The following is a 23,704-nucleotide window of genomic DNA, read 5'->3' as shown; positions in this document are numbered from 1 at the left end:
ATTTTATTTAATAATGGCCTCAAATTATAGTACTGGTGATAGTGGCATTTCGGATATGCCACAGGGAAGCCATAGGGTCCTTCCTTTAGGAGATGGTTTCTGACATTCTCTTTTCCCTTATACTATTGTAATAAAAAAGGACTTGTGAATTCTGAATTTTCTAAAGGAAATGCTTATCCCAGTCTTCAGAGCAGTGGCAACTTCCCTGCAAATTGATTTTCACCCTAAGGGTGAATATATGTGTAGGACCCTGTAGATTATAAGAAGGAGAAGGTTGCAGGCTGACCTGGGTCTGGTGGGTGACCAGGTCTGTCTATGTTGTGCAAGTTCTGGGTCCCTATATTGGGGCTCAGGAGGTGAGAAGTACATGTTCATATTGTGGTGAATATAGTAAGCTCACAAAAGAAGTGAATAATCACAATATATATTCTTGACACATGGTTTCAAGACAAGAATTTATTGTCAGAAAGATGGAAGGCAACAAGTGAAGTTTGCCTTTGACACTATCTTCACATTGAATAACAATAAAGGAGGGTTCATTACAGTAGAAAGAGCCTAAAGTCAATGAAGTATTCTTGATTTACAGCACTGGAGAAGGGCTCTCTAAGAAAAGCAGTCCAGAGCATCCCATCTGGGCCATGAGTCAGCCTCCTCACCTGTGGCCAGTACAAATGAAGGGCCTGACAGGGAAAGTGCACACGCCATCATCGTACCTCCAAAGGAGGGTGCGCTTGGCAACATCCACAAAACTAATACTCCCACTGTCACAATCAAGGAACACCCCAACCCTGCCCAGAGGTCTCCCTATGTACAGAGGCATGGTGGGGGCTGTGGTCCAGAGTTGGTAATGGTCATCCTGCTTCACACACACAAGGAGAAATTTGTCCCTATTGGACTCGTCCAGTATGCTGTCGTCCTTTCTTATCCAGGAATCCTTACAGACACCTACAGCCCAGTCCCAAGAGCTGTCCACAAGCATCTCCCAGTACTGTTTGCCAGAGGTGAAGCTCTGGGCTCCCCATGCAGCAAAACACTTTGATGTTCCATCATCCAAAGACACATGGAGGCTGTCACGTTCATACATCAGATTTCTTGCATCATTGAACAGCCTGAGGTGCTGACTGCTTACGTTCATTGCTGAATGAAAAATTGACTGTGTAGAGATGAGAAAATAAAGCAGTAAAAATCAATGGTAAAATAAAAAATTCTCTACCAGAGAAGATAATCTATCTAGAGTCTCACTGGAAATATATTTTAAGATTGGAAGGTCAGCTCTGATTAGAAAATATTGCATATAAATATTGCCAGCATATCTGCTAAGGAAGCAACTAATTAAAATGAAAAAAGCTTCCTACAGGTTCAGAGATTATAAATTAGAGGGAGGTCACAGTTACTTCTGGATGGGCATTTTCCATGACATCTAAAAACCTGAGTACCTACTCACTGATCACCTCCGAGACATGACAGTATATATCTTACCTCCACCAACACTGTGCAGGGAAAAAAGCATCATAGAATAGAGAACTGATGATCATTCTATCATCTCAGTTAAGTTAGAAAATGAACACTGAAGATGTGAAGCCTAAGGATAGCTTCTTCAAAGTGGTTTCTTTGTAAGAATTTTCTGACTTTGATCTGTAGTTCAAACCTGAGGCTTAGTCGTCCACTTTCTGCTAAGTCACGCTCCAGGATGAGGTTTATCATGAAGCTCATTGTGGCCTCATCAACCAACCATTTGCTTCCTTGTGATTCCTACATTTGATTTTTCAGGCTTATGCCTTTGGTCAGATTATGCCAATGGAAAAACACATCATACATTTAATCACTAAAAAACTTTCAATGAAAAATACGTTTAAGACTTTCCTCATAGCACAGTGGATAAAACACTATCTGCCAATTTACCAGACTTTCCTAACCTGGGGAGATTCCACATGCCACAGAGCTCCTGAGCCCATACACCACAACTACTGAGCTTGTGCCCTAGAGCCTGGGACTGCAACTACTCAGCCTACATGTTGCAATTATTGAAGCCCAGCAGCCTAGGGCCTGTGCTCTGCAACAAGAGAAGCCAGTGCAAGTAGAAGGCCGAAGAAGATGGGCTCCACTCACCACAACTAGAGAAACCAACAAAGACCCAGTGCAGTAAAAAATAAATAAGTAAACATTTAAAAAATAACATGGATAGAAAAAGAAAAGGATATACTCCAAAAAAATGTTTTAAAAACTCTACCTGCACTTAAACTCTAAAATTGGAATATCCTATATTAATAACCAATTTTCTAGGATTCACTGAACTGACATTGTCATGATATTTCTAGGGATCAAAATTCACATGTTGGGAGCATGTGAATTTTTTCATTAATACATTGTTTTATGAAATTTAAAGATGATTCATGAGGCCTGAAACACATGAGTCCCTGTACCAGCCTGCCTGTATTCTGTAGAGGATTTTTGTGACTCTGTGACCACACATGTCTGTACCAGCCTATTTGCCTGCTGTTCTCCAGCACAAGGTGAAGGATGAATAGAGAAAGATTTTCCATGGACACCATCACAGAAGGACCCTGCAGGACAGACACAGCAGGGGTGTCTGTCACTCCTGACACTCACCCTGGAAGCGGTTGAGCCAGCCCATCAGCCCAGACATAGGTGGTGCAGGGAGTTCTGGGAGCAGAGGCTGAGGCACATGCAGCTGTGCTGACTCACTCCTGTAAGAGGGAGATGGGGTTAATCCTTCTGCTTCCCAGGGCTTCTTAAACACAGCCTTTACTATCGTAAAGCATCCTCCAGCTCAACATTCTTCATCCAAATCCTTTTTCCACCCCCATGGAATAGAACTGTGCCCTTTTTGGAAATTTATTGATATTCTCGGCATTCTTCTTATCCTGGTTCTATCTCATTTCTCAGCATCACTTGCTTCTTTACCTAATGTCGGAAGCACTAGTCTTTGCACTTCTATGTGTCTGATTGCGGAATCTAAATCAGAAATAACTGGCCTTTTGGAAACTTGGTGCAGACACATGCACTCAAGCAATCTAGCATTATCTAGGTAAGTTATGTCATCACTTTGTTAAATGCTGCTTTATCTCTTTCCCAGCCCTCAGGTGCCCTCATCAGCATCTGAAAACTTACCATTTCACTTTGTCTTCCAATTCCTGCCAAGAAGAAAAATAAAAAAGACAATTTAGACTTATTTATACATAGGCAACCAAGATTTGGGTTGGCAAAACTTCAGTAGAGTTCTAATCATCACCACCAGAAACAGTCTGAGAAATCTGTTTTCCTTTTCTTTGTTAAAAAAAAACAACAACAAAACTCTGGCACAACATATTGCATATGGACAGAATAGCATTTTTTGATGAGTTAACACAACAGGATGAAAGAGAAAGGACAAGATTGGTGACTATGCAGCTCTCTGAAAATTGATCTATCATAGGACTTTTCCCTGAAGGGTAATATGCTCCAAACTAAGGGCTAATGAAAACTGGGATGTCTCAACAGAAGTTGGAATATATATATGCACTTTCCCAAATTTCTCCCTTTGCACCTTTGAAGACCAAAAGTTTGAATGAGAGTATATAAGATGTTCCTGGTTTTAATAGAAGCAAACAACAAAATATTTTGAGAATGAAATATTCCCTGGGGAGCATACACACTGAGGAAACCAGAAGGGAAAGAGACACGTGTACCCCAATGTTCATCGCAGCACTGTTTATAATAGCCAGGACATGGACGCAACCTAGATGTCCATCAGCAGATGAATGGATAAGAAAGCTGTGGTACATATACACAATGGAGTATTACTCAGCCATTAAAAAGAATACATTTGAATCAGTTCTAATGAGGTGGATGAAACTGGAGCCTATTATACAGAGTGAAGTAAGCCAGAAAGAAAAACACCAATACAGCATACTAACGCATATATATGGAATTTAGAAATATGGTAACAATAACCCTATATGCGAGACAGCAAAAGAGACACAGATGTATAGAATGGTTTTTTGGACTCTGTGAGAGAGAGTGAGGGTGGGATGATTTGGCAGAATGGCATTGAAACATGTATATTATCATATGCGAAATGAATCTCCAGTCCAGGTTTGATGCATGATACAGGATGCTCGGGGCTGGTGCACTGGGATGACCCAGAGGGATGGTATAGGGAGGGAGGTGGGAGGGGTTTCAGGATGGGGAACACATGTACACCTGTGGCGGATTCATGTCGATGTATGGCAAAACCAATACAATATTGTAAAGTAAAAAAAAAAAAGAAAAAAGAAAAGAAATATTCCCCAGGGAATGTCTAGAAAAGAATACTGTAAAACTTGCTCAATAATGATGTACATGAGTTGCAAATATACTTATGCTTTATATACTTTATCTATAATATTTCCAACTAGGAGAAACTCCCACCTTAGTTGCAGGAGATGAGTGTACGATGTCATAGGAGTCAAAGGTGTGGACTTCAGGTAATATATTTTCAATCTCATCCTCAATTCTCACCTGGAGTAGCTCCATGTCTTGTTTAGAGCACATTTTTGTGAGCTCCTTGTGTATTACTCTGAGCTCTCTCTTCTTTCCAATCATTTCCTCTTGTCTTCTTGTGAGCTGCTTACATATGCTTTGGCCTTCACTTATGATACTGTCTACATAATAATCTGGAAGAAATGGCCATGTCATCTGGTAAGTTCTCCAAATCATGTCTCCACATTGATATACATAAAACTGTTGGGAGATGGATTTCAACAGCATTAGTTTGCTCTGATTCATGCTTTTGCCCATGAAGCTATATCCATACTAAATTCATCAACTTCCTCTTCTGGAAAACCATGTTCATTCCTCTTTCCTTCATTTATTTTACATTGTTTTTAACTAGATCAAAACCCAAACACACCCTTTCCTTAAATCACCTTCATCTAATTTATGAATTCCTGAAATTCTGGAAAAAATCTTTTCATGAATCATTACTTTCCTTTACTTCCTGTGAAATCTGAAAGAGCCCATGTAAGTAATTAAAATTTATGAGTGATTCCTATATCATATGCAATATCCTCATTTCAACTTTAATAAGTAAATTTGTATTTCATATAATGCCTCCTGGACTTCACAGCCTGACTGTTTCTCTTAGCAGCCATGTTACATTTTGCTCTCAGTGTTGGTATTCTTAGGAAATATATTCCTAATAATCTCATTGCCTGGGCTTAAACGGATATCCAGCCAAATAAGCCATTTAATTCTAGTGTCCTTTTCTATATCAATGGGTTTTCACTCCCCTGTAACTTCACAGGCTCCTTCCCACATTGTTTGGAAGGTCATTCATCTTCATCTGTGGCATATTCCCTCCCAGTATCAATGGACTCTCTCACTCATCTGTCTTTCTCCTTGTTCTTTCCCCCATGAGGTTTTGTTTAACATCTCACATTTTCTTATTGTTGAATCAATATCACTCTCTAGCCAATGAGCTGTCACTTTTCACTTTGGCGGGCACACTATTAAAATTGCTGTTCAAGTTTGATTTGTATCATCTCGGCTTTTGTTCTAATCAGATTGAAGTACTTTGTGGTTCCCAATGAAAAGCCTTGTACTTTCTGAAATGTATTGGAGAAGGAAATGGCAAGCCACTCTAGTACTCTTGCCTGAAGAATTCCATGGAAGAGGAGCCTGGTAGTACACGGGGTCTACCCATAAAGGAGCCCCATAGTCCATGGGGTCACAAAGAGTCAGATATGACTGAGCAACTAACATACTTCAGGAATGTATGACTGACAGAAATCTATGCCTGAAATAACCCATGGATGTTTAAACATCTACTTGAATTTCAGAACTGGAATTGGTCTTAAACTTATGAAATTTTCCCCAAGATCTTGAATCATGTATGTGGAACCTTCCACATCACTTCGTGTGTCTCCACCTTAGCACTTGCGGCACATGCTTCTAATGGGTTTTTTGTTTACAGTTACTGATCTGACTTTGTCACAGTTATGGATTCTAAAGAGCCAAAGAGACATGGAATTGTTGGTTGAAATGGGGGACAGAATTTTTTTTTTCTGATGGTGTTCAACCCATTCTCTAATTTCATAGTACATGGTGATTTCAGCTCACATTATTAATGGGTAAGTTTCTAGCATGACTGCCTCAACCTGTTAAAAGGAAAAATACATTCTCCTACTTACTATCCAATGGTCAATCCCTTTGCTGTTTTTCTTGAGATTTCTCTCAATTCCTTGGATCTTTTCCCATAATGATCTCATTTGGTTGGCTACCTTTTCCTATAAAAGAATTATGAAGTTTAGCATAAGAAAATGCAAATACATTGAGGTTTCAGAGCCCAAAGTTTTGCAGTGTACTGAGTGTCATTAGATACAGGTTCTTGAGAGAAACACTGAAGACCATGACAGGTCATCAGGTTTCCCTATTCTTCCCCACTAACGATCTGTTGTATGAAATTCTACACTGCAGAACCACACACCATTAGGTAATCATCTGTCTAGGTATGATTAATTTTCAGATAATGTGACTCCTTGTATCAGAATTTGGTCTAGTGATGCTTGTCACCTCCTAATTCTAACGTACTGGATCTTCCTTCTTTGTCCAGGATTAGGAAACCTGTATCCAAAGGACTGATGTTGAAGCTGTAACTCCAGTATTTTGGCCACTTGATGTGAAGAACTGACGCATTTGAAAAGATCCTGATGTTGGGAAAGATTGAAGGCAGGAGGAGAAGGGGATGACAGAGGATAAGATGGTTAGATGGCATCACCGACTCAATGGACATGAATTTGGGTAAACTCTGGGAGTTGGTGATGGACAGGGAGGCCTGGCGTGCTGTGGTTTATGGGGGTCACAAAGAGTCGGAAACGATTGAGTGACTGAACTGAACTGAACTGAATCCAATGGAAAATGCTTTTTGAACTTGAGGACATTAGAGCTGAAGATTCTCTCTTAAAATTAAGGTCCTAAAGTGCCTCTGATTCTCTGACTTCTCAAGTGGCTCAGTGGTAAAGAATCCCACTTGCCAGTTCAGGAGATGCAGGAGACCCAGGTTCAATCCCTGGGTGGGAATATCCCCTGGAGAAGGAAATGGCAACCAGCTTCAGTATTCTTACCTGGGAAATTCCATGGACAGAGAAGCTTACCCGCATGATCTACAGCCCATGGGATCCCAAAAGAGTTGGACAGGGCTGAGCCACTGAGAGTGCACCATAGTGCCTTTAGCATAATAAAATGTCACCTAAATAATTTCAGTTAGCTTCATGAGCTAGCCATTGGATACAAGTTCCCCAAGTCAGATATACTGCTCTATTTTATTCACAGCTTTATTATTGCTAACTAGATTGTATGTGGCACTCAGTAAAGAGAGGATTTAAACATCATCATTTTAATCTCTTATGTGTACTGTCTGCTAACTTTCAAAGTGTCTCAGAGTTATCACTCACCCAGGATTCCTCAGCAGCCTCTTCAATGAAACGGTGTCTATAAGTCTTGTGTGTCTGGCCTTGAGAGCAGACCAAATACAGCAAGATCTTGTCGGCTTCACAGAAGATCTTCTTTGTCTGCTTGTGGGTCCCACACAGGTGTTCCTCACACTTCAGGAATTGCCTGAGATTGGCTTTTCTGACAATGGACACCAGATTCTTCTGAAGAAAACTGGTTTTGAGGTTTGTCTGTCCTGATCATTGTCTTCACACTGGACAACTGGCAGGAACTTCGGCTTGTTCCCAGAAAAGACAAAGACAGGACCTACAGAAGCTGTGCCCACAGCCTATGGTGACTGGGTCTAGAAGGAAATTCAGGCAGATGAAGCAGGTGAGCTCCTTCTGGAAGGGTTCTGGGATTTCTGAGTCCATTTTCCTGAAGGAAGAAAATCAGGACTTTATTCCTCTTCTGCAAAGACACAAAGGAGCAAGCAAAATTAGGCTGGGGGGGATGTGACTCAATTGTGCAACTGCATTGGGAACAGAGAGGATGCTTTGATGCAAATGGAAAACTGAGACAAAAAGACAGCTCTCAAGAGCTGTAGGAAGTCTTCAAAGCTATCAAACCAAAACTACCTACTTCTTGACCATTTGTCCCCTACCTAACAGAGAAGCTCAGTTTTGCTGAGGTCTTGTTTTTCTCTGTATAGCATGAGCTTCTGGAGTTAGATCTAAGTGATAGCTCTTTGTGGTGGGTCCTGGTTGCCCTAAACAATCAATCACAATGTTCTAGGTCAGTCATTGATTTATGCAAGATACTTGCCTACTTGTAGTTTCATTATTTCATCTAATTATCAGGCATTTTCCCTTAGATGTTATTTTATTTTTTTTTTAATCTCAATCTGAATCCATATCCCCATTTTTTTCCAAATCACTTTCTGAATGCATTCAGTGTTGATAGGGAGGAGACAAATCTTGACAAATTAGATACTATTCTAACCAGAATTGACATATAAATATACTAATTAGTTGAAATTTTCTCCCTATCCTCACAAGCAAGTTAAAAAAGAGAGAGGATGTTTGTATCTTCCAATCATGAAAACTATTTTCAAGTACCCCTTTCATTTTGTAATCAGATTAATTTTCCATGTTATGGTAATAATGTTACCAAAAACAATTATGCTTTTAAAATTTTACTTTGTGAAAAATTGGGTCCTTGTGTCTATACTATTTAAGTAGAGAAGTGCCTCAACTGTCTCAAAGTTCTAAATGTTTAGCAGTGTCATTTTTCTGCCTGCTCAAACATTCCTTCAGTTCAGTCGCTCAGTCGTGTCTGACTCTTTGCGACCCCATGGACTGCAGTACGCCAGACCTCCCTGTCCATCACCAACTTCTGGAGTCTACCCAAACCCATGTCCATCGAGTTGGTGATGCCATCCAACAACCTTATCCTCTGTCTCCCCCTTCTCCTCCTGCCCTCAATCTTTCCTAGCATTAGGGTATTTTCCAATGAGTCAGCTCTTCGCATCAGGTGGCCAAAGTATTGGAGCTTCAGCTTCAGCATCAGTCCTTCCAATGAACTGATCTCCTTTAGGATTCAGGACTGATCTCCTTTAGGATGGACTGGTTGGATCTCCTCACAGCCCAAGAAACTCTCAAGAGTCTTCTCCAACACCACAGTTCAAAAGCATCAGTTCTGTGCTCAGCTTTCTTATATAGTCCAACTCTCACATCCATACATGACTAAAAATTTCAGTCAGAAAAAGTGTATTTCTGAAGGGCCAACTGGTACCTAATTTTAAAAATATTTTCTGCAAATCTTTGTATGCATCATCTACTTCTGTGAGAGTGAAAGTGTTAGTCACTCAGTTGTGTCTGACTTTTTGCAACCCCATGGATTATATCCCACCAGACTCTTCTGTCCATAGAATTCTTAAGGCAAGAATACAGGAATGGGTTGCCATTTCCTTCTCCAGGGAATTTTTCCAACCCAGGATTAGAACCCGGGTCTTCTGCACTGCAAGCATATTTTTTACCATTGAGCCACCTGGGAAGTCCATCTACTTCTATAATGTAAAATATTATCTCTGCTGTATTTATAGACACACTCCACTTTTAGGGTAAATGATGATTAAGTCCTACTTATAGAATCAAGTAATCTGAAGAAGAGAGAGAAGCCTGGCCTGCTGAAGCCCATATGGTCCTTAAAATGCATGAGGACAACTAAGAAAGAAATACAATCACAGAAGTAAAATGAATGCCCTTAACCGTTCCACAGTGCATGTCAAGACAAGCTAATAAAACCAGAACAGAATAATTTCACTAAATTGGTAAAGAATGTTGTTTCATTTTAAAAACCCTCATCTTACTGATAAATCAAAATTAGGAAATTTAGTTTGTTTTCCCTCAGAAGAGTCCCAGGAGCTGCTCTGTGGTGAACTGTGTACTCACTTAAGGAGTTGTAGAAACAATAACAATTTATTTGGACATTACCTGGACAATAATATGAAGTTGGGTCAGGGATTAAGGGTTCCAAGTGTGGCCACCTCCAGATCCAGGTGAGCTCCCTCTCAGTTTTGGAAAAGACTGACTTTGGCTCCTGGAGTCTCCTTATATTGAGTCTCTGAATCCCACTCATTTGTTCATCAGTCTTCTGATGGTGTTAATGTGGATGATGAGATTTTCTGAAACAAGACAAGATTGTCTAACATCTTGGCTTATCTTCATAAACAATCTCCACAAACACCCTCTCATCAAGAGCTACTGATTGTACAATAGACCCAATCTCAAATATACTTTGATATGTGAGTTTCTGAATTTCAATAATTTTTATTTTTAACCAAAGAATTTGAAAAGATTATTTCAACACTATATAGTGAGGTTTGTTTAAACATATTCTATCATGGAAAAATAGTTTGATTTTTAAATTTTAAAGGAACTCTTTAAGGTAGAAACTCTGTGGCCACCACTTCAGAATGGAAGTTTCTCTTGTCCTTCAACCTCATGCTCTGGGTCAAGCCCCCCAGTGCCTCAGAGCAATGGCAGGATGGGGATGCTCTCTGCCTGGTGCTCTCCCAGCCAACTCCAGGGGAAAGGGTCAGTAGACAGAGACCCCAGCTCAGACATCATTTTAGGCCAATGTCATTAATAGGCTACTTTAGAACAAAGTAGAAACAACAGCCACTACATTGAAAAAATTAGGATAAAAAATATTTTGAAATGATAGCCCATATCCTCATCTTTCTTTTCTGACATATTTCCCACTGAACAGTCACATGGAGAATTCAGAGTTCTGGAAAGGGGTAGGAATCATGACCCCTCTTTAAGTTTTTCAAGACACATGTACCTTTTATACATATTTCAAGTGGCTGATGGTTCTTAGAGTTTATGAGTAAACTTTTTAAAATGACCTTGTATTGCAAAATCACAACCATTCTTTAATGGGAGGTGATTCTTGTTAACAGTAACCCCAGGGCCTTAATTTCCAAGTCTTAACCCAAGTTTTTTTTACCACCCTCATTTCCTAAATGAAGTATGGCAATGTAGGTAATTATGACAATAATACAACTTGCTATAAATTAGTCATAAAGTTTTCTTACGGATGCTGACAGGAAAGCAATTTCATTTCTCTATGTTTCTGTATTTTACAAAATGATGGTAGACACAAGTGAGGTCACCAAACTCAGGTATAAGTTTTCCTCTTGCAGAAACACGGCACTGGATCTCCTCAGAAGAAGAGCTTGAAGACAGGACTCAGCCCAGAGCTCCCTGTAGAGGATGAAGTTGGTCTTGTCAGACCCTGTTTAATTAATAGTCTGTCCCTCAGGCAGCAGCTAGGAAGATAGATTAGTGTAAACTCTGTAGTTTAAAATTAGGATAATGATCTTACTTATTTCTGCAACCTCCATCATGGTAGCCCTTGGATTGCTTTAGTGCCTGAATGAATAATCACAGAAGATGAGTCCATGTTATAACATAGCTGTTGCCCTCACTACCCTCTTTGTCCTCTAGCTCTCCCAAGTTGGCATGTCGTGAAGCCATCATGAGTCTATACACCAGAAAAGCTGTCAAATATAAAATTAAATCTACTTATTCTATTGTAAATGTGTGGTGAAGACCACCCACAGAGTAAATGTCTTAGATAGACATTTAGAACTCAATAAATTGATTGCATTATTACACTCTTGTGATTGAAAAGGTAAGAAAGTAAAATTTTGGGTTCTAAGCTTACTACTATCTCTGAGTTAGACAGATATCAGGGAATTTCTATTTTTCATTTTGCATCAGTCAGTTTTGTGAATGTTCCTTCATGTTTTTTATTTTCATATGGAACCAGTGGCTTTAGAATGTTAATTAAATCTATCATTTGAACATATGTAAGAGATCATGGGCTAAGCACTGAATATCATCACTTACATAACAGTTTAATGATATGTAGTACACTTTTAAAATGATAGTTCACATTTCAGAAATTTTGAGTGATTTTTTATTTATAATTTTCCTATTGAAAGTGCTACATAATAAATCCTTCTGTGCATCTATCCTTGTTTTTGATAATTCCTTGGAAAGATAGGTAGAGTGGATGTGGCTGGTTAAAAAGGATATGTGCATACAAGCTTCTGATAATTGCCACCAGACCGTCCTGATTCAGACTTAGATGGTTCCGCTCTGATTGGATGGATGAGGGATTGTGAGTAGGTTCCTTCAACTTTCAGGTGAATGAGAAGTATGGTGGGATGAACACAGGTTAAAACCAGGGACAGAAGGATTTCAGGCCTCCTGCCAGCTTCCCAGGACTCTTAGCCAGGACAGTACCGCCTGTGAGACATTTGTCTTTTTAAAGCTCTGGGAAAAATATGAGAAGAGTGTCCATATAAAACAGAGGATCTTGAGGATGGAGTTCTAGTGACCAGAGGCTCAGCAGGCAGGACAGTGAAAGCCTGCCCAGCAAGGTACAGGAGGATGGACCCCCAGGTGACACGAGAAACACTGGCCCATAGTCTTAGAAGATGAAGCTCTTGTTCAGGAGAGTGGAAGCTCCACCAGATCTTTCTATCTGTCACCCCTGATTTTTCACATGAACTCTCCACACTCAGCAGCTCTACCAGCAGCCCCACTGTGGACTGCAGTCCATGTTTCTATGCTGGTTGCTACAGAGATGAGGAGCCAGAAGCAAACAGCTGGGCACATTGGCCTCCATGACAGCATACTTTCTGGATTTGACAGGAATTGAATTAAATCTAAATATCAAGTTGGGAAGAACTGTCATCTTGACAATATCGAGTCCATATTGACAGTATTCCCACCAGAGATGCTCAGAGGGCTCAAACAAACCTTGTGCACACCAGGACCCAGGGACCCCACAGAGACAAGACAGAACTGTGTTTGAGTGTCTCCTGTGGAGGTACGGGTCAGCAGTTGTCTGCTCAGGGGCACAGGCTCTGGGTGCAGCAGAACTGGATATGGCATAAGCCCTCTTGGAGGAGGTCACCCATGGTTGCCAAAAGACCACGCCCACTTCCTCCCAGTGACAGGGTTATCAAACCAGTGGAAAGGTGCACATGATTAGCTTTTGGAAGAATTGAAAACACACCCTAACAATATTGACTGAAGTGAAACCTCTGAAACGTACTTAATCCAATTGCCACAATCCAATCTATAGTAAAATAGCTATATCCTAAATTCACATTTTTAACCCCTGGAAGTGTTGTTTTTAAAATAAATGAATATGCGTTTTACAGATTATGCTCCTGCTCAGTCACTTCAATCGTGTCCAACTCTTTGTGATCCCATGGACTGTAGCCCACCAGGCTCCTCTGTCCCTGGGATTCTCCAGGCAAGAATAGTGGAGTGGGTTGCCACGTCCTCCTCTAGGGGATCTTCCCAACCCAGGTATGGAACCCATGTCTCCTGAGGCTCCTGCAGTGCAGGCAGATTCTTTACCATTGAGCTATTGGGGAAGCCCTTAACAAAATATGTTTCAGTCCTAACCCATTACCACCCACCTGATCTACTGATTACTTGTTTGACTCTGCCTCTATTATTTCCTTGACTTTTTTTTCCCCCAGAAATAGGACTCATTCTCATTTCATTTTTCAACTCAGCTCAGTCAAGCGCCCCAATACCACTTACAGCACTGGCAGAAATAGCCCTCTATTGTTTGATGGATTTTGTTAACTTCATCTGAACTAGCATTCTCTGAAATTTTGTACTGTTCATTGGGTTCTCCACGAATTTCTTCCCTCTGTGTTTTTTGTTTTTGGTAGCACACTAGTGCTTTTTTTCTTTCCATCTATAACTGCACACACAGTAGCTATTGGTGGTTCTTCTCTAAGTGTCTATCCCTTGTCCTAGTACCCTAGGTACTCATGCCTCTCATTCTACTGTTCGATATATAAGCACAATTGAAATACTGATGCTATGTAGTAGACTAAATGATCACATCATAGTTGTATACCGCATGATTGACTGACAGGAATCATAGTTTTTCTGAAAGAAATATGAGATTATCTGCTAAGTTTCATCAAATATCTCCAAAGGTTTTCTTTATCTTGGCTTGGTTTGCATCCTCTTCCTGCTCCATAAGACATTTTCCTGTTCAGTCAATGATTGGGCATGGAGCTTTACTCAGGAAGGACACCTGACATGAATATTAAAACACAAATATTAAAACACAAAAATTAAAACACAAATCTGCTCTTCTCATAAAGCCATGTCTAAAAAAGTGAAGCCTATTCTTAAGATGTTAATATTTTAAAATTTATCTATTGGTATATGGCTGTTCTGGGCCTTTGTTGCTATGCATGGGCTTTCTCTACTTACAGGGAGAGAGTCTACTCTGTGCGGTGGTGTAGGGGCTTCTCATTCCAGTGGCTTCTCTCGTTGCCACTTCTCTTGCTGCAGAGTACAGGATCTAGGCTCACGGCTTCAGCAGTCGCAGCACACAGGCTCTGTTGTTGTGGTGCATTTGTTTGGTTGCTCTGTGGCACGTAGGATCTTCCTGGACCAGGATCGAATCCACGTCTCCTCCATTGGCAGGTGGATTCTTAACAACTGGACCACCAAGAAAGTCCCCAAATTAATCTTTAATACTGTTTCCTCTTGGAATTTGAAGATTAATAATAATATGTGTATCCCTGATATTGCTGTATTTTGTGTTCCTCTGGTCATACAACAATAAATATGTGTTCAGTAAAGCTTCAGTTTGTTTCTTGTTCTGCCCTAGGATTCCATCTCTCTTCTAGTAAAGATGACATCTCTCTCCATACACATAAACCCATCCCCATCACCAATAACTCTGAAAAAGAAAAGTAAGCATTTGCAATGTTTAGAAATTTTGTATGCTTATTTTCAACAAATGGCCTGGATGGCTTTTTCCAATAAACTACAAAGCAAACATAAAAAAAATAAATTTACAATTTCATATTTGATGTATGTTTTTTTGGGGAAAGATCATAGTGTATTATCATGCAATTCCATTGTATAAGATATCCTGAGGTCTTTAGTGGGATATGAAATTCTGTTCATTGCCCAACTTCCCAACCCTCTTTCCCCACAAAAAAATTGTACTTCATTGTGAGAAATAACCTAACTAGACACAGTGTTCACTTTGTAACAAGTTTCATTTTGACCTCACTGAAGGCTTCGAGATTTTAGCTCCAGTTACTGTACTTTCCTCACTTCTTTAGCTCCTCTCATTTCTGTTCACAAATCGGAATGCACTGTAATTCAAGGGAGAATTTAATCCACAAGAGGATAGTTGCAAATATGCTCTCTCTGGACTTTGCTACCAACATTATTACTTATGTAAATTGAAAGGTGAGCTTGGACTACATCAGCTGACAGGTGGATATATGAAAATTTGAACACACCATGTGATTTGAATAAACTGTCTGCATAGAATACACAGAATTTTGTATTGGGCTGTACTGTATGTTCACCTACTTGGTAAGAAGAGCAACATTATTTTTAGAGTCTAAATAAGTCAATAAATAAGTTGGGTGGAATAAATCTAGGAAATGCATGAAAACAACACTAGAGTCCTCTCTCCCATCCTCTTCCCTATAAAACATTAAAATAACAAAATCAAAGACTGTGATAATGATTATTTTGTATCCCTTAGATTGAGATAATGAGCACACCCACCACCTGCAAAACATCCTCCTGCCCATTTATAGTCTTTCTCACCAAACTTTCCCCACACAAGACTCCAAGTCACCCCAGTTCCGTCCCCAGGCATCACTGATCTGTATTCTGTTGTTATTGATTAGATGTGCTTTCTAGAACATTATATAAATAGAATCACACACTACATCCTCTTCTTTTTTAATCTCACTTTCTTTTGCTCTGAATGATTATTTTGAGATTCATCTTTTTGTAGTGTGTTTTAATATAAATGTCATGTCACGTATCACAAAGTAGTGCTTCAGTTTATGGATATACCACAATTCATGTATCCATTCACCTGTTTAGTAGATACTCGGGTTATTCCTATTTTACTGCCATCTTACTATGGTTTATTGATATTTTCTATAAAGCTGCTATGGGTCTTGTGCTGAAATCCTGGAGAAGAGAAGCTCTCTTTCTGTTGGGAGTGGTGGGCACATGGTCTCACCCTGTGGCAGTTGGTGCCGTCTTGCTCTCATGAAGCAGAGCCACCTGAGTGAGGTGCGTGTGTGTTAAATCATTTCAGTCATGTCTGACATTTTGCAAGCCCATGGGCCTCACTAAGGAGACCTCAGAGATCAAGAGAGATGATTCCTGCTGACATCATTGAGCTCCAAGAACAGCCCTGCTGGAAGCTGTCTGCCTGTGGACTTAGTTACCACCTGCACCTAAAACCTCAGAAGTTGCAGATATTGGACAGGCTTACCAGGTGACTCAGTTGTAAAAAATCAACCTGCCAATGAAGAAGACATAGGAGACTCAGGTGTGATCCCTGGGCCAGGAAGACCCCCTGGAGGAGGAAATGCAACCCACTCCAGTGTTCTTGCCTGAAGAATCCCATGGTCAGAGACGTTGGGTTGCCACAGTCCATGAAGTTGCAAAGAGTCGGACATGATTCAGCATGCACCTAGTCACACAGATGTTGGTTATGGAGTCACTTGTGGAAGTGTGGAACTGTGAGAGGAGAAAAGATTACCTACGTGTCTGCCTTTGAAGGTGTGTTTCCAAGAAGAGAAATCTTCACAGAGCTTTCCAGAGAAGGCTCAGCTCAGGAATTCACAACAGGAAGTCTTCTCAAACTGCAGTCCACCAGATGGGTGGTCTGAGGCCAGTCTTTGCTCATGGGTCTCCTCTCCATGTGGCCCAGAACTCACCCCACCACAGTCAGTTTAGTTGATCGGTCATGTCCGACTCTTTGCGACCCCATGGACTGCAGCACGCCAGGCCTGCCTGTCTGTCACCAACTCCTGAAGTTCACTCAAACTCATGTCCATTGAGTCGGTGATGCCATCCAACCCCTCTCATCTTCCGTCATCCCGCTCTCCTCCTGCCTTCAATATTTTCCGGCATCAAGGTCTTTTCAAAGGAGTCAGTTCTTTGCATCAGGTGGCCAAGCTATTAGAGTTTCAGCTTCAGCATCAGTCCTTCCAATGAATACCCAGGACTGATTTCCTTTAGGATGGATTGGTTCGATCACCTCCCAGTCCAAGGGACTCTCAGGAATCTTCTCCAACAGCACAGTTCAAAAGCATCAATTCGTCGGCGCTCAGTTTTCTTTATAGTCCAACTCTCACATACATACATGACCACTGGAAAAACCATAGCCTTGACTAGATGGACCTTTGTAGGCAAATATCTCTGCTTTTCAATATGCCATCTGGATTGGTCATAACTTTTCTTCCAAGGAGCAGCGTCTTTTAATTTCTTGGTTGCAGTCACCATTTGCAGTGATTTTGGAGCCCCCCAAAATAAAGTCTCTCACTGTTTCCACTGTTTTCTCATCTATCTGACATGAAGGTATAGGACCAGATGCCATGATCTTAGTTTCCCAAATGTTGAGTTTTAAGCCAACTTTTTCACTCTCCTCTTTCACTTTCATCAAGAGGCTCTTTAATTCTTTTTCAGTTTCTGCCATAAGTATGGTGTCATCTGGGTATCTGAGGTTATTGATATTTCTCCCAGCAATCTTGATTCCAGCTTGTGCTTCATCCAGTCCAGCATTTCTCATTATGTTCTCTGAATATAAGTTAAATAAGCAGGGTGACAGTATACAGCCTTGACGTACTACTTTGCCAATTTGGAACCAGTCTGTTGTTCCATGTCTAGTTCTAACTGTTGCTTCTTGACCTGCATACAGATTTCTCAGGAGGCAGGTCAGGTGGTCTGGTATTCCCATCTCTTGAAGAACTGTCTACAGTTTGTTGTGATCCACACAGTCAAAGGCTTTAGCATTGTCAATAAAGAAAAAGTAGTTGTTTTTCTGGAACTCTCTTGCTTTTTCAATGACCCAGCGCATGTTGGCACTTTGATCACCCCTCACATACTCACAAGTACTCATTATGGCCTTCTCACCTTTGGGCTCTGCCGAGATGGGCTCCATGTCCTCCAGCTGACTCAGGGGAATGTGCACACGATGCTCCAGGTCTGAGCAGGTGTGCTGAGTGTGCATGGACCCAGAACTGGGTCCTCAGGGGTGGCCTGGGAGGGGTGGTGTGGAGAGAAGGCCTTCCCTCTTCACCTCTGGGCCCTGCTTCTGGAGAGCCCTCAGTGGCCACCCTTACCAGGAGCTCGAGTTGGCCCTCACTGGCAGTGTGGCACCCTGACCTCGGCTCCTTGCTTCTCTAAGGTGGGACTCTGCAATGACAGTGACCAGCAGCCGGCCTGGCCTGGAGGTATCAGATACTGGTGTGGTCATTATCTTATCCCTGCTTCTTCTGCCCACTTGACCATCTGCGCCCAGAGCAGGCCCACACCTGAGTCTGTGCAGATGCCCACCAGGTAGGAAGACATCTGTCTAGAGGGCTTGGGATAAACCTTGGAAGGAAGAGTGCTGTCCTGGTTTTCCACAGCTCATCCCACCAGCTCCAACCTGGGTGTGCATGTGACTGGCCCGCCAGGATTTTGACACCCCATCTGTCTGCTCTTGCTGGAGGCTCATCCTCCCTCCCAGTGAGCTCTGTAGGGGGCTTCTCTAGAAGAGGGGGCCTGGTTACCCAGATTCCAAGTTTGGGGGCTCTCTTGCCCAGGAACTGAGGTCATGTTCTGGGACCTGCTTGCCCTGGCTTCCCCCTTACTCAAAGCTCCCCCAGGGCATCTGTGAGCTGCTCACCGCTCTGTCCACCCCATGCCACGTCCATCACAGTGACTCCAACACAGCCTACCCCACAGTCCCTGGGAAGCCTGGGTGTGGCCAGGGCCCTAGCCTTGAGGAAGCAGCTGGGTTCAGACCTGGCTCCTCCTCCTCCTCATATGACAGGAGGCAAGCCATGTGCATCTCAGCGTCTCCCCAGAACCCTACCTGCACAGTGGGCATCACTTTGGCATCTGCTTCCTAGGGAAGCCATCAGGTGTATACACCTTTAAACACCTAGAGTGCCTGTAAAACCCATGGCTTGGTATCACATGGAACTCATGAACACACTTAGCAAAGGAAGGATGACATAAAAGGCTGACTTGGCACAGAATGCAGCTGAAACAGTTTTGGGTCCCCTCGGGTCTGGGGACAGTCACTCCCTTTTCTGCTTGTTTCCTAGATTCCCACCCCCCACCCCTCCACCACAGGAGAGTTGAAATTCAGTAAAATTCAGACATCTTCCCCTCTTGCATACAAACAACAAAAGAGGTGCTACGAACATATATATATATATATATATATATATATATGTACTTGTATAGATATATACTTTAATTTTTCTTAGGTAAATAGTTAGGACTCAGATGAATAGATCATATATCTAACTTTTTAATAAATGACAACATAGCTGCACTATTTCATATTTCCAGTAGCAGAATATGTATTTAAGTTCCTTCATGTTTTTGACAATACTTAATAGGTACAGTTTTTAAAGTTTTAAAAGTTGTATATTATTTTGATTTACTTTGCATTTCCCTAATGATTAATGATGTTGAATAGCATTCATTATAAATATTCACCACCTATGTATCTTCTGTGGCGAATCATTTGATTGAATCTCATACTCATAATTTATTGGATTGTTTTATTATTCAAATTCCCACAACCAATGAAAGTTTCTGTTACTCCACATGCTTGCCAATATTTGAGATGTTTCCTACTCCTTCACATTTTATACGACAGTCAGCACTACTTAATAAACTTTTATTAAAAAAGAAATAGATTGAGACAAATAGCATGATATTCAGAGTTGAAAACAAATAAGCAAAAGAATCAGGACATCCCAGCTGTGTTTATACCCAAGGAAGGAGACTGGCGCTGGGAACACCTTAGTGCTGCTCGCCTGCCCCTGCAGCTGCATCTGGCCTGGGAGGTGTGGGCAACTATAGGGCTTCTCCTCTCGGTTTGTTCTGGTCAAAGAAGTCCCCTGGGGCCTCGCCCAGGAAGAAGAGAGAGGGAGGTGTAGACGCACAAGTGGGTTTAGGTGCCTGCAGAGCTATGTAAGTGAGCTGGAGATGAGGTTGCAGTCACAAAAGTCCTAAGAATCCCTGATGGCTTCATGGTCCCACATCTTTTATTTTCCCACCAAATTTCGTCAGGGCACCTGCATATGGTCCCCACAGATCCAACTTCTTTCTGAAACTTGCACCACCTCCATCCCTCAACAATATCTTAAGGGATGTGGTCAGGACTCCTTGACACTGCCAGGGAGTTGTGGACAAGATTCCTGAGTTCCTTAAGAGCAGCCTGTTTACCCTCAGGAATATGGCTGTTCTCCCATCATAGCTCACATCCTCCTAACTCCCTACTCGGTCTCGACAGCTCCTGGCCAGACAGAACCTCAGGTCTTTCCCAGACAATCCTGGGATCTGGCATGCTGTGTAGACCTTAGGCATCCCTCGCAGAGCTGCTGGGGGCAGGGTGTCTGGAACAACTCCATGCCTGGTAAACTGCCCCACCCCTGCACCCCTCTTCCCCTCTCTCCACATTCTCGACCTGTGACCCTGGTCACAGGCAAGCACTGGAGAGTCCTTGTCCACATGAGCCTTGATGAGCCTTGAACACCAGAGAAGCTGCGGCTGTAACAGTGGGCTTCTGGGCTCTGCCTCCTTCCTCGGCTGAAGAAGGCGGCGGTGAGTGCCCTGGCCTGGAGATCCCCAGTCTGAACACCTGTGGACTGGAGAAGGAGACATTGCTCCAGATATGGAGGGCTCCTAGGCTCTTCTCAGCCTGGAGAGAAGTAGAACCACACCCTCCACAGAGCCGCTGTGCTTCCAAGACACACAAGGAAGTCTTAGCTCTGGGAACAAGGGGCCCCTCCAGGCCAAGTAGGCCTCTGGTCATCTTCACCAACCCTGGTTTCTTCTGTAGCTCTTGGTGGTGGTTCAGTGGATTTTGTTGAAAATGATAGTCTTCTTGGGATCATTCATCACCCATTCAGTCTTTATCACACTTTCACAAACACAAAAAGAAATGCACAGAAAGAATGAAAGTTACTCACTCATGTCCAACTCTTTGCCACCCCATGGACTATACAGTCCATGGAATTCTCCAGGCCAGAATACTGGAGTAGGTAGCCTTTCCATTCTCCAGGGGATCTTCTCAGCCCAGGGATCGAACCCAGGTCTCCCACATTGCAGGTGGATTCTTTACCAGAGCAGCCACCAGGGAAGCCCAGGAATGATGAACTGAGTAGCCTATCCCTTCTCCAGGGATCTTCCCAACCCAGGAATCGAACTGGGATCTCCTGCACTTCAGGCAGGTTCTTTACCAGCTGAGCTACAGGGAAGCCCTCAGAAAGAATGTAGCGTTCCCTTTAATCCTGGAGCTGGGATGGACTAGGGAAGCAGCCTCTGCTCCATGAAAGGTTTAAGCTCAGACCCGTCCCTCATGACTTTCGGGTGTTGGGATCTCTCCACTCACATGGGCCCTGTCCCAGTGACCAAAGTTCTCCACCATGCTAGCCCTGGAGGAACAGGGGAGGACTCATCCTCTATACCATGCCACTCACACCCAATACAGAACCCAGCTGCCCCCAGCAGCCCCTCACCCTCAGGGTCTTGTCACTGGTTCTAATGAATTCTCAGGATCAAATCTTATGGCTTTGGTTTCCTCCCTCCATCCTTTGAAGCTGGCTGGCTTAACTGAGTCATTTTCCAAGTCCCAAAATTAGTAGATAACTGGAAATACTGGGAAGAGCTTTGGGGGATGTGATTGGTTTTCCAGGCCTAAGCCAAGCCTTCTCTGAAGGTAGACAGGTCAAAACCTCAGTGAGAGTAAGAGTGGTCCTGGACAGTTTGGAGCTAAGCATTCCTAAAGGGACATCATGAATGATCACAACGATGGAAAATAAAGATTTCTTTTTCATTTTTATACTTTGAGAAATAGGGAAATTTAAATACACTACTCTGGGTGATATTAAGATAGCAAAAGAAGGCTTCCCTGTGATTCAGTCATAAAAAATCTGACTGCCAATGCAGGAGACATGGGTCTGATCCCTGGTCTGGGAAGATCCCATATGACATGAGGCATATAAACCCACTTGCCACAACTGTCAGAGAAGGCAATGGCACCCCACTCCAGTACTCTTGCCTGGAAAATCCATGGACAGAGGAGCCTGGTAGGCTGCAGTCCATGGGGTCGCTAAGAGTCGGGAACGATTGAGCCACTTCACTTTCACTTTTCACTTTCATGTATTGGAGAAGGAAATGGCAACCCACTCCAGTGTTCTTGCCAGGAGAATCCCAGGGAAGGGGAAGCCTGGTGGGCTGCCCTCTCTGGGGGTCGCACAGAGTCGGACACGACTGAGGCGACTTAGCAGCAGCAGCAGCATTAGCCACAACTGTTGAGTCTGTGCTCTAAATCCTGGGAGCCGAAACTACTGAAAGTCAAGCACTCTAGAGTTTGCTCTGCAACAAGAGAAGCCACCTCTGTGAGAAGCCTGCACACCACGACTAGAGAGCAGGCCCCTTGCCCCAGCTAGAAAAAAGCAGGAACAACAGTGAAGACCCAAGGCCACAAAAAGAAATGCAATAAATTTCAAGGAAAAAGAGAGGCTCAGAGGAAACACTGTCACCTTAGAGGCTGTTCTTTCCCAGAGTTGAGATCAGCACAGCCCACTGAGGCTGGGCACTGCGGGCTCTTTGGGAACTTGGAATCAGAGAAGAAATGAACCTGCTTCAGTCCCCAATAACCTTGCCGTCCAGAGGTTTTCTTTAAGTTGTGTTTTTGTTGTTGTTGTTGTTCTCACTGAGGACACTTTCCAGATGGCTATTTCCCCCTCCATTTTTCAGGGGTCTTAGAAGTCAAATAAATCATAATTTCACTGGCCCCTTTTCTACTGTATTTAGATGATTACTGTTTCCTCAGACCTAGCTAAATCCACACAGATTCTGATCAAGTTGACACCGTTAGGCCCAGAAATAAAATTCTGCTATTTCTCTTCATAAATACCAACATCTTTTCTGCACTTAATACTGAAGCTCTTATGGTGTTAGCATACTACCTCATTCAGGGATGACTCCCACTTTGAGACGCATCATACAAGGATTTCTTTGAAGTTGAATGTCACATGCAAAGGGAGACCTTTTCTCCATCGATAAGAATTTTCCATGCCCGTCACGCACCCCAGTTATTTGATGCCTGAACAATTCTTATACACCTCTGACCACCAAGGTGAAGACTCCCTGAAGGGTGTTCTCTGTCTGAGTCACTTTGGGGAAGATTGCTTTCACCATATTTGTCTCATGACCTTTACATAAAAAGCATTAAAATGGATTCTACTCATGACATTTTAAACATAAACATGATGAAAAAAATACATATTTGTGTAACTGAGTCACTTTGCCTTACAGTTAAGATGAGACACAATAATTTAACTAAAACTATTTATAATTGTGTGTTTAAATTGTGTTTATTTTTAATTGTGTGTTTAAGTAAAAACACAATGATTTAACTATAGTTCAACAAAAACTGTTTTTAAAAAAACCTGGGACTTCTGAGGTGGTCCAGAGTTTAAGAATCTATCTTACAGTGCAGGGGATGCCAGTTCAATCCCTGGCCCAGGAATATGTCTCATGCCACAGGGCAACTAAGCCCATGAGCAGCAACCATGAGCCCATGTGTAGCAACAAGTTAAGCCTGTGGACTGGAGCCTGTGCTCCAAAACGAGAGACGCCACCACAAGGAGAAGCCCGAGCCCTGCGATGAAGAG

The 23,704-nt window shown here is 42.3% G+C and overlaps 1 protein-coding gene across 1 annotated transcript; it reads right to left on the bottom strand.

Moving 5' to 3' along the window:
- Positions 1–526: 526 nt before the first annotated feature.
- On the bottom strand, positions 527–7,844 carry LOC528629 (tripartite motif-containing protein 43-like). The gene is given in 8 exon segments (XM_059883071.1): positions 527–1,137; positions 1,480–1,490; positions 2,598–2,784; positions 2,926–2,996; positions 3,133–3,155; positions 4,411–4,722; positions 6,171–6,266; positions 7,434–7,844. Coding segments are annotated over 8 exon segments (1,596 nt in total). The 3' UTR covers positions 527–652.
- Positions 7,845–23,704: the final 15,860 nt, after the last annotated feature.

This window comes from Bos taurus, chromosome 29 (assembly GCF_002263795.3).
Source record: "Bos taurus isolate L1 Dominette 01449 registration number 42190680 breed Hereford chromosome 29, ARS-UCD2.0, whole genome shotgun sequence".
NCBI classification, from domain to species: Eukaryota; Metazoa; Chordata; class Mammalia; order Artiodactyla; family Bovidae; genus Bos; species Bos taurus.
The sequence above is the reverse complement of the archived record's forward strand: the minus strand, read 5'-3'. Positions and strand labels throughout refer to the sequence as shown.